The following is a 12715-nucleotide window of genomic DNA, read 5'->3' on the forward strand; positions in this document are numbered from 1 at the left end:
GTTATCTTATCACGTGAACGTTTATGTTCCAATCATCTTATGAAGGACATCAGTAGAACGTCCAAAGAATTGATGAGAAACCCTTCAACCTTAACATAACCTTAGTTTTTCCTGATATTTTTTCGCATTTTGAATAGATTTTTGGCATACAAATAACAAATTTGAAGCAGTTATTAAAGAATAATATATAGTAAAAAATAGAAAACAAAGGCACTGAAACGTGTATTGTATTCGTCTATATATTTTTTATTTGTTTGCTACGTTATTTTGTTTGAACGGTGTCTGTTTTATTTCTGCGTGTGGTTGGGGCTGGTACATTGCAATTATTAGCATGAACTAATGAACTAGACAGACAGACTATCAAACCCTACATTAGTCATCTTGGATACAAATTCATTTGTGGGTAAACTTTAAGAAGGCTTTACAGTTTATATATAATTAGAAAGTAAATACATAGTGGGGAAATTGTTGCATTCAGTATAATTCTAGTTTATTTCAAAAGTGGATTAGTTTTTTTTGTTTGTCCTTCATTGAGTTAATTCGTCACAAATCCACTGTGGAGGTCTTTTGTAAAATGATAAAACCACATGATATTTTAACGCTATATCATGGAAAATTAAGTATACAGAACTAGAAATTTGATTTTAAAGAGGGGCGAAAGATACCAGGGGGACAGTCAAACTCATTGATTAAAAATAAACTGTCATCGCCATGGCCAAAAATTAAAAAGACAAACACCGTGTTTGTATTCCTTCTAGTTGACGACTGCATGTACGCTTATTTTATAGCATCTTAGTTGTCGCGCATTTATAATTATTTTGTTTATGTCTATAATTTATTCATAATTGTTATGAGTTGTTGCATTAAAAATATTATATTTGTTACCAGATGCAAAAGAATTTACATGTTGTCATTTTTAGAGAATTTATTCCAAATAAAGGCAACAGAAGTATACCGCTGTTCGAAAGTCATAAATCAATTGAGAGATAACAAATCAGGTTTACAAACTAAAACTGATGGAAACACATTAACTATAAGTGGAAAACAAAGAAACAACAGAAACCCTGTAGTGCAAGAAACAAAACGGCAATGTACCATACACAGAAACGAACTATAAGATTACAACTGCAGTTTTCCTGACTTGGTACAGGGCATTTTAAAGAAAAATGGTGGGTTGAACCAAAAATCCCGCTTTTATGATAATGTTAAATATAAAACTAAAAATACAACATTACATGCCAGGACTACAGTACAATTAAATGGGAGAAAATTTAGGACAGAGAAATACACAAATTTACATTTCGACATGCTAATAGTTATCAAAGGTACCAAACTAGATCAACAAAACATGTAACAATTTGTTAAAATTACCTTGTTAAAAGATTTTGCATCTGTTTTATCCAAATTATCGGATTGTATACTTTTTATAGACAAATTTTCAGAAGAGCTTTTATTATTCTATATTACTGAGAAAAGACCTTCAATTTCATCTTCTTTAAAATTTGATAACAACTTAAATTCTAATATGACGACCTATCATTGTCAACCAGTATAATTACAATGTATATACCTTTAGCGCAAACGCAGTTTTACACAAAAACGGTCGTTCCACGTTACCGCCAACTTATTTATACTTCCAGATATTCTCAATTTTTTTTCTTCATCAAAACCCCAAGTTTTCGTAGGCCAAGATTCAGATATAATACATTTATCTCTATTTTTACAGGAAAAAAAACCAAATCAGTCCATTTATGGTAAAATTTCATAAAACGAAAATTCAGCTAAATGATGTTTTCGTCTTGGCATGGCAATGAAACGAGTTGACGTCACATGAAGTTTTCCGTAACAAAAAATCAAATGTAAATACTGGGCGTTTAAAAGCTTCTTTGCACGCCTCAGAACGAATAAAATTACATTGGAAGAAAATATATAAGTGAATAATGCAATTAAAAAAATAATCATTGAATTATATAATATTACTAATATTATCAAAATTGGGTAAAACGGAACAGCCAGAACAGTATCGTATGTATAGGACTTTCAAGATTAACAAAATACTAGAAACCGAATTTATCCTATTAGAATCGAAATAATTCTTATATGACGACCTTATACCGTCAACTAGTATAATTACAATAAATCTACCTTTAACGTAAACGCAGTAATACACAAAAACGGCTGTTCTGCGTTACGACCAACTTATTTATACTGCCAGATATTCTCAATTTTTGACATCAAAACCATCAGTTTACGTAGGCCAATATTCAGATACAATAAATACATTTATCTCTAACGCTCACGGTAAAATAATCGAATATAAATGCCCAACCCATGGTTAAATGAAAACAAATCTACGGCTGCCATGCATGATGTCTGAAACCATTTAGTTACTTCGGTGTACATTCACGATATATTATCTTTGAGGGAAGGTGAAACAACATTATTGATCTTAAATGATCTTATCTCTCTTGTATGTGTCGATTGCGTTTCAGCCATGTCTTTATTTACTGTAGCTCTTTTAAGTTTATTTTTTTACTTTTGTTCTGTGACAAATGCAGATCTTGACACGGAATCTAGAATTGTACTTTTGGAAAAAATAATGCATGACCGCATGGCAGACCTGGAAAAAATTGTGCACGAGCAAAAAGACGAAATTCAACAGTTGAGACAAGAAGTTACTTTACTTCGATCACAGGTAGGCCAAACCAGCAGACAGACCAAAATACCAACACAAGTATCGTCTAGGACTAAGTTAACTGATGATGACGTGGATGATGACGTACCACTTAAACATTTTCATGTGGAACATAGTATACATCAAATAAAGAAAGGTATTTTTTTTAATCTTACGATCGATATTAAGATTCAAACCGGGTTGACCTTTTGTTAGTTCGTTAGTTTTATTTTCATTTTAGTTCTTTTCACACAAACTGAAGACTTTAACGTGACCTTATCTTAATCGTTGAATATATATTCCGTCCTGGTATTTCAACAATTGATTCATGTACAGATAGTATACATGCCATGGCGTTGTCAGTTTGTTTTAGATTTATGAGTTTGACTGTCCCTTTGGTATCTTTCGTTCCTCTAGTATACTGATCTCTTGTCAGTTCAAGCCAGTGTTATTCAAAACTATTATCTACTTCTTTCTACGGTACGCCAGCATTATTCAGATTTAAGAATAATTACTTTTCGACTGTGATTCAGAATTATATGTGGATAGGTGCAGACTGCAACTGTTTAGGTTAGAGCAGGGTATCCACGAATGATATCAGCGTAATATGGTAGTGAAAATGTATTAACTATATATTTCATAATACGTTTTCTTCAAAAAAAATTCTTTGATATAATTTTTAAAAAGAAACGGAGAATGTGTCAAAGAGACAACAACCCGATAAAGGCGCAGAAAACAATCGAAAGTCACAAATGGGTCTTCAACACAGCGAGAATCCCGCACCCGGAGTTGGTTTCATCTGGCCCTTAACCATGTATTAATTCAGCTAAAATGGACGTCACACTAAACTCCAAAACATACAAAGAAACAAATATGAAAAACAAACTTACGAGACTAACAAAGGTTAGTAAATATTTTTCCGTTTTTTTTAACATTAACCATAGTAGACTGCACATTTTGTGAAATTTCACATTTTCAAATGTGCTAATACTAAAAATACAATTGGCAATTTTAAGCTCACCTGGCCCGAAGGTTCAAGTGAGCTTTTCTCATCACTTGGCGTCCGTCGTCCGTCGTCGTCTGTCGTCGTCCGTCGTCCGTCGTCTGTCGTCTGTCGTCGTTAACTTTTACAAAAATCTTCTCCTCTGAAACTACTAAGCCAAATAAAATCAAACTTGGCCACAATCATCATTAGGGTATCTAGTTTAAAAATTGTGTCCGATAACCCGGCCAACCAACCAAGATGGCCACCATGGCTAAAAATAGAACATAGGGGTAAAATGCAGTTTTTGGCTTATAACTCAAAAACCAAAGCATTTAGAGCAAATCTGACAGAGGTAAAATTGTTAATCAGGTCAAGATCTATCTGCCCTGAAATTTTCAGATGAATTGGACAACTGGTTGTTGGGTTGTTGCCCCTGAATTGGTAATTTTAAGGAAATTTTGCTGTTTTCGGTTATTATCTTGAATATTATTATAGATAGAGATAAACTGTAAACTGAAAAATGTTCAGCAAAGTAAGATTTACAAATAAGGCAACAGAATCAAAATGGTCAGTTGACCCCTTTAGGAGTTATTGCCCTTTATAGTCCATTTTTAACAATTTTTCGTAAATCTTAGTTATCTTTTACAAAAATCCTCTGAAACTACTGGGCCAAATACAATCAAACTTGGCCACAATCATCATTGGAGAATCTAGTTAAAAATTGTGTCAGGTTACCCAGCCAACCAACCAAGATGGCGGCCATGGCTAAAAATAGAACAAAAGGATAAAATGCAGTTTTTGCTTATAACTCAAAAACCAAAGCATTTAGAGCAAATCTGATTGGGGTTGATATTGTTCATCAGGTCAAGAGCTATTTGCTCTGAAATTTTCAGATGAAATGGATAACTGGTTGTTAGAGTGCTGCCCCTGAATTGGTAATTTTTAGGAAATTTTGCCGTTTTTTGTTATTATATTGAATATTGTTATTGATAGAGATAAACTGAAAACAGCAACAATTTACAGCAAAGTAAGACCTAAAAATAAGTCAACATGACCAAAATGGTCAATTGACCCCTTTATAGTCAATTTTTAATAATTTTCAAAAAATTTGTAATTTTTACTAACATTTTCTGCTGAAACTACTGGGCCTATCATTTTAGTTAGGGAAAATTGTACGCAGCAAGAATGTTCAGTAAAGTAAGATCTACAAACACATCACCATCACCAAAACACAATTTTGTCATGAATCGATCTGTGTCCTTTGTTGAATATTCACATAGACCAAGTTGAGCGACACAGGCTCTTTAGAGCCTCTAGTTCCACTCTTCTGTAGAACAAATAAGGTATATGATAGAAGCTCCTCACGGAAATCGGTGGAAATTACACGAAGTTATTGTTTTAATATGTTGGTATTGACAATGGTCAAAAAGGTCAAAACAGGTTTCAATGTAGAGTTATATAAATATGTACTTGGATGGAGAAAGTCTCATTGACAATCGGACAACATCTTCTTATATATCTATATATTTGTAATATTTTGTAGAGATTTTGTGCCGTGTATAAAATTGTTTCTCTGTTTTTATTCCGGAACAACGGCAAAGTTGTATAAAAATACGTAAAAAAGAAAAACAGATCAATATTAACCTGTGGTTAGGTGTCAATTACACTCCATTTAAATTTCACAATTAAACAAGTATCCACCATAATTCTGAACCAGTAAATACTAAGTGGCGACCTCTGGATGTGAATAGCTGTCCAAAACAATCATTTGAATTTTTAATTTATATCCTATTGTGGTTCTCTGATAATCATCTGTAAGTTTTTAAAAATTCGGGAATATTCCAAACAATAAAGTCAAAGATCAAACACAATACCAAAAAATTCCAACAATTTCAAGAACTTTACAATTCACTGTTACATTTGATAAACGCTATATTCTACAAAGCCTGTTTAAACTTTTGTCCCTTGATAATAATATGCTAAATATAACCATTTTTTGTTTCTTTAAGATAAACGTCTATTGGTAAACAACATTGTAAGTAATCGCATCGCCTTCTACGCTTATATGAAGAAAAACGAACCTATTCAACAGCACAAAACTCTTATATTTGATGTCATCAAAACTAATTTTGGAAACGGGTATAACAACAACACAGGGGCCTTTACAGCACCATCTAGCGGCGTTTATGTCTTGACTTTCACAGTTCATCCAGGAAGTAGTGGCAGCTTTGCTAGTGTTAATATTGTCGTAAACAACGAACAGGAGGGAGCTATATACACTGACAGCAACGAAGGAACGTTTGATCTGAATGCGGCGACTGCTGTTGTAGTTGTCTGGATGAACCAAGGCGATGTAAGCTTCGTCAGGACATCCACAACGGATCCACCCAGTGGGTCATTACGGAGTGATGATGGAGGAAGATGTAGTTTTGCAGGATGGAAAATATCCGAATAAATGACATAATAATTACTAGTAATATGTTTTGTATTTTTATGTTATTTAACCATTTAGTCTTCATTGTGAAATATTGATAAAATAAGAGCGGACGATCATCAAAAAGATGGTAAACTGACTACATATGTTTATTGAATTTACCATACAAAGGTCTCAATCGCTGGACTGTATATCTTTCGAGTTAGTTGTCATATCAATGATGTGATTCATGTTTACTATTGTTGTATCATCACATCAGGTGGTTCATATTTGATATCTTTGTGGTATTTTGTTACATCTTACCAGATCATTTGTGTCTCGGTTGTATGAGATGCATGAGATTATTTTGTGTGAGCTTTGAGGTATAATATTTTGGCAATTTAAATTATTAGAGAGACAGTTACAACCAGTAATGAGATTCTACTAGTAAAACTGAAAATTGAAGTATGTTTCAAAGAAGATTGCGATCTCAGATTGAAAAAGCTTGAGTGATTGGTTATCATTTATTTTCTCATATTCACTTTCATGCTGGGCATACCCGTGCTATAAATGTTCATGACGATCAAATGTAGCGATATATATGTATATGGTATAACTGAAAGGCAGTTAATGTTCTAAGACGATCAGTTGTCTTCATCATACCGCATTCATATATTGACATGCATCATGCTAACGTTAAACAAAGTGTACCGAGTGTATATCAGACGACAACGTATATATATATATCCTTTGATTAAGTACTTTGATCTTTTAGTTATTGTGAGGAATCTTAAAAATATGGTATCAATAAGTACTATTTTACCTGTTTTCCTTGTGATCTATTAGAAAACGCTTTAGGAGTTTTACTTTGTTCGACGTTTTTCAAGCGATAAATCATTAGTAAAATTGAGAATGGAAATGGGGAATATGTCTAAGAGACAACAACCCGACCATAGAACAGACAACAGCAGAAGGTCACCAACAAGTCTTCATTGCAGCGAGAAATTCCCGTACCCGGAGGCGTCCTTCAGCTGGCCCCTAAACAAATATATATAGTGTACTGAAACGTGAAGTAAATCATGAACCCAAAACACACTTTAATTAAAAAAGAATGTGCTAGTGTCAAATAAATCACATGATTAAATCAAAACATGTTGTTTAAGGACAAATGACATAAACTGACACATTTTAAAAAAGACAAGCTTAGTAAGATGAAAAGGCATCTGGTAAGAAGTTTTCAGCTAGATTCAAACTACTTACTCAACACCGTTTTCAGTAACATAATTTTGTTTTGATATGATGAATTTAAAAAAAAGTCATATCTAACAATTTCTAAAAAAAATAATGCGGGTAAAAATGGTCTCATATATGTGCATCGTTTAGTGAGCGTTTTCTATTGTGAAGTGGGTTATTTTAACCTTTTGAGTCTTAATGTTTTCATCATTTGTGGAATTAAGGATGTACTTAGGTGAGGTTTATGAATTTGTGTCAAATGTTCGGACTCCTTGGAGTTTTCCCATACAATACAATGTAAAATATTTTGCCCCATAACACCCATTTATTTTTTCATATAAAACTTCATAGCCCATGAAAGGTCATTTACCAAAAATTTAGAAAATTCTTAATTTTCTTTCTTTGATTTTGAGACCTAATAACACCAATGCAAATATAAGGTAAAAGTCAGAGTCAGCCTTTTTCCGCCATAATCTAGATCTTAAAAAATCTCGAAAAGGAGGTCCATGACCTATCAATATTTTTAACTTATTTTTATCCTTAGTTGATGCTCTACCAACTTATAGTATCAACTTTAACTTCTTAATTTATAAATTTTTACCTAACCTCACCTAAGTACATCCTCAAAGCAAATAAACTGCTTTTTGTATACAATTTAACAAGGACTTTAGAATATTCATTTGAGAACATGAACTTATAACAAATGAGTATAATACAAATGAGTATAATTTATCTTTGAACCAAGAAGTAAAAACAACCCTAACTGTCCATAAGTATGCAAACTGATTGTCTTGTTTAGAGAAAAAAGAATAAATACATACACTTATATTATATGATGTCTGCCACAATGCTTAAACTAATTCGGCCTATCTGTCGTAAGTATTGTTTGTGTTTGTAGTGTAGCATAGATATATAAATCATAGTACAAAACAATTTTTCTTCTGGATAATATATACATAAATAAATTCTAAGCAATTACTCCGCCGCCATAGATGAATTGAACAAAATATATTGATATTAATATTGTACCAGAAGTACTCTTATACAGACTACTATGCATTCATGATACAATATTCAAAATCATCAAGTTGTATTGACATATGGAAAATACACTTAAGTTCTATTAAGAGCTCACAGACAAAATTGTGCTATAGGGTGACAAATTTTATTTTGCAAAGTACAGACACACTTATATAACACAAGAACTTGAGAAAAACATATGTATTATCGTCATTAAAAAAAGTAAGTCACTCCATGTTTCTAAGTCTAGCATTATAAAAAAAACCTCCAGCATTATCGTTATATATTACACTATATGTACATTTTATTAGCCTAGTATACTTCATATTACATAGCACTATCCACAACCATGAAAATGTAGTGATTTTTGGTTGAACAAAAAAGGAATTTCCCAAAAGTTATTTCATACCAGGATCAGGTTCAAATAGCCTAATAACTATAAACTGTAGGTAGGCGGTGTTAATATCGCGCACGATTGAACTGTATAAGATACTCCGGATACGTTTGGTTGTCACGAAACATAACATGTATCTTTGGATCATTCACATCATCAACTGCACTATCGTATATAATATTGTTTTCATCTCTTGGAGGTTCTTTCAAATCTTTTTCCCCTTGTCCAAATCTTCCTACAAATACACTACATTTGTATACAAATTTGTCACCGTGTTCATCAGGAACAGAATATGTATCGTTGGACGAATATGATGGTTCCGTTGCAAAATAAACTCCTTCTCCGTAAAAACATGCTGTAATTAAAAACAATCCCCATTATTATTATTATTATTATTATTATTATTATTATTATTATTATTATTATTATTATTATTATTATTATTATTATTATTATTATTATTATTATTATTATTATTATTATTATTATTATTATTATTATTATTAACAAAACTAACCGAAATTGTAGAATGGTTATCTCCTTCTTGTAACAGAAGGGCATCAAGGCTTTTCTAGAGTGATTGGTCATTATATTTATGATGAGTCTATTTGAATCAAACACAAACAACAGGAAACAATGAAATCATTAATGAATTAGTTGGGTTTATTTTTACTCTGTTCTTATCAACAATTTAAACGGTTATTTCTGAATTCATTTCTTGTTCAATTCGGGATACATAAATAACTTGCTTCAAATATTACATGAGTATACAACAACTTATTTCATCGAAAATTTAAAGACTAACAAAATTGGTGTTAATGCATTAATATTGAGAACTTTAGGTCCCTAGCAGTATTCAAAATCGAACGAGCTTGCGATATATTAAAGCAATATTAACAACACATACCGCTTAGTGATATAAAAGGACACACGACAAGATCAAAATATGTAACAATTCAAACAGAAAAATTACTGCCTAGTTTCTGCATGTAGAGGGTGAGTCTCCGAAGATAGTACCAGACCAGTAATCAGTACTTCCGTTCTGGCATGAAAATATGGATATTTGAAATAGCAATTTATTGTTAAGGGAGATTATTTTTGGTAAAAGGAATGAATCTTCCTCGTGCAAAGCTCTGATCCCTTGCTCGACTTCGGCCACACGATTTGTCCTTTATGCTTGAATCAGCTCTAGAATTTTAAAAAAATAAAATTTCAAATATGGTTGTCTCGAGCATCACTTTAAAAAAAATATTGTCGAAATGTGCATCTGGTGAAATAAAATAGTGCCGTTTCTGTTATTATAACAATTCAATATACGAAACAAAATATGACAGTCATGATTGCCAACTACAAAAATGTACCTTATTACAAGCTCCTGATTTGGGACTGGTACATAAAGAATGTGGAAGTGTAAAAACAATTCGTTAGCATTCATCTTTCGCCTAAAATGGGACAGTGGTATAACAGTGCAACATATGCAAAAACTATATAAATATGTTGCAAGTCGCTTACTCTGACAGATCGGTACAAAGAACAAATAGTTATCAAAGGTACCAGGATTATAACATGTATAATTTAGTACGTCAGACGCGCGTTTCGTCTACATTAGACTCATCAGTGACGCTCATATCAAAATATTTATATAGCCAAACAAGTACAAAGTTGAAGAGCATTGAGGATCTAAAATTCAAAAAAAAACTTGTGCCAAATACGGCTAAGGTAATCTATGCCCGGGATAAGAAATTCAAAGTTTTGTAAACAGGAAATTTATAGATATGACCACATTAATGATATTCATTTCAACACCGAAGTGTTGACTACTGGGCTGGTGATACCCTCGGGGACGAAACGTCTACCAGCATTGGCATCGACCCAGTGGTGTAAAAAGTTATCAAAGGTAGCAGGATTATAACATGTGTAATTTAGTACGTCAGACGCGAGTTTCGTCTACATTAGACTCATCAGTGACGCTAATATCAAAATATTCATAAAGCCAAATAAGTACAAATAAACTCATCATAGATACCAGGACTAAATTTAGTATATACGCCAGACGCGCGTTTCGTCTAAAAAAAGACTCATGAAGACTGACAGATCGGTACAAAGAACAAATAGTTATCAAAGGTACCAGGATTATAACATGTATAATTTAGTACATCAGACGCGTGTTTCGTCTACATTAGACTCATCAGTGACGCTCATATCAAAATATTTATAAAGCCAAATTAGTACAAATAAACTCACCATAGATATAAGCACATTATTGATATTCATTTCAACACCGAAGTGTTGACTACTAGGCTGGTGATACCCTCGGGGACGAAACGTCCACCAGCAGTGGCATCGACCCAGTGGTGTAAATAGTTATCAAAGGTACCAGGATTACAACTCAGTACACCAGACGCACGTTTCGTCTACATAAGACTCATCAGTGACGAAAACAACTTAAACAAAGTTCGATATAATTATACTCGCTTTCACTGAAAACGTGTTCTACATTAATCACGTTTAATAAATAAATCATGTTCTCCCAGACAAAGATATCATTTACCTGATCAAAAAGACCTAATGTAAAATTGTCATCAACAGAAAGAGAAACGCATGGCCTTATGCAACGTATTCAGTACGTCGGATTATGGATTCTCCTAACTGATCATATATTTATATCTATCGTTAGTTTTGAGAACAAAATCCATGTTAGTACGGTTAAAAAAAATTATTATGGATATTTTTCACGGTGTTAACTGATAGCCTTTAAAACAATTTAATAAGGAAAAATCATCAAGCTTAAATTGTTCCTGTCTAAATTTATATTCTCTATAAACAAAATTGCTGTACAAATTAAAACGTGACATTTACTTTTGTGTTAGAATTCTATAGGAAGACCGAATTTCTAAACTGAACCTCTGTATCCGATAAAGAATTTAATACAAATACAAATACAGTCGTGGTAACGAAGTCCTTGAATTAATAATTAACTTGTTTTGAATAAATCATGCTCATTAGAGTCTTCAAAATTTTTACACACATGTATAAAGAAGAAAGTGCAAAATACGCACACCGTGAGAAGAGGCCAAACATGATGATGGAACATGAACGTCTAGAAGACGGAACATTAAGAATAGGCAACCGTAAATTGTCTTTCTTGTTGTAAATTCGTGCTGATAGTTTTCCGGGTGAAACTGAAATATCTAAACCTTGAAAAAGGTATAAAGTAACATATTTTGGCAAAGTTGTAGTTACATTTTCGAATTAAAATTAAGTGCATATGTTATTGTGGCATTTGAGTATTGAACAAAAAGGACAGCATTTATTAATACATGTGTTGTTTTCAAAAAAGGAATAAACGGTTAAATAGAAAAATCAGCAGTTTTGAAATATGTATATAAGAAAGACGGAAATTTCCATATGTGAAGTCAAACTTATATGTCAAAACCAATTGCCAAATGGAAAAATACGAAAAATGACAATAAACAAACAAAATCATACAAAAAACAACATTGAAAACTGAAGGTAGAGTAACATAAATCCGACCAAAAATAGGTAGTATTTGCATGTGCTCGCGAAAAGTTTTAACATAATTTGAGTTTTTATTGCTTAACATCAAGCAAACTTATCCGAAAAAAGACAAGTACTATCTCATAATAAACCAATTACAAAATAAATGTTACTTCGTGATTGAGACACCTCTGAACTCTCGAAACTCGTATACAGTGTAATACAGTAAAGTTAAGATAAAGGGGTACCCCTTCCTCATAATGAATGGTTGGGTTTAATGTTTTAACAAATAGATAGTAAGATATTTATGTTACCGACATGACATTGTTGGGTTGATCTTTTAAAAGTATATATATGTGTATTACTAGTAATACTTATGCATATATGTAATTCGTCTAAAAAACATCATAACCATGTTAATCTGTAAATTTGCAGACGTCATTTTTTTGTTCTTTATTGGTCGGGATTCAACATCATGCTACAGAGATATCGTGGCAT

General features: G+C 32.4%; 2 protein-coding genes across 2 annotated transcripts in view; one reads left to right on the plus strand and one right to left on the minus strand.

Moving 5' to 3' along the window:
- The first annotated feature begins 2484 nt into the window (after positions 1-2484).
- Positions 2485-6114, plus strand: LOC139484148 (heavy metal-binding protein HIP-like). Its single transcript, XM_071267878.1, has 2 exons — positions 2485-2831; positions 5669-6114. Exons 1-2 carry the CDS (start codon positions 2495-2497, stop codon positions 6112-6114), a joined length of 783 nt encoding a protein of 260 aa, XP_071123979.1. The 5' UTR covers positions 2485-2494.
- Positions 6115-8784: 2670 nt separating this feature from the next.
- LOC139484149 (uncharacterized) overlaps positions 8785-12715 on the minus strand; it is a 44631-nt gene continuing 40700 nt past the window's right edge. Inside the window, exon 10 of the mRNA XM_071267879.1 lies at positions 8785-9074. Within this exon, the coding sequence (XP_071123980.1) occupies positions 8785-9074 (290 nt within the window). The remainder of the gene's footprint in view (positions 9075-12715) is intronic.

This window comes from Mytilus edulis, chromosome 8, assembly GCF_963676685.1.
Source record: "Mytilus edulis chromosome 8, xbMytEdul2.2, whole genome shotgun sequence".
Lineage (NCBI taxonomy): Eukaryota > Metazoa > Mollusca > Bivalvia > Mytilida > Mytilidae > Mytilus > Mytilus edulis.

Excerpts from the sequence above, each read along its gene's own strand:
- LOC139484148 (XM_071267878.1), top strand. The coding sequence starts at position 2,495 with ATGTCTTTATTTACTGTAGCTCTTTTAAGTTTATTTTTTTACTTTTGT. Across the intron at positions 2,832-5,668 it reads TATACATCAAATAAAGAAAG|ATAAACGTCTATTGGTAAAC; the intron begins GTATTTTTTTTA and ends TGTTTCTTTAAG.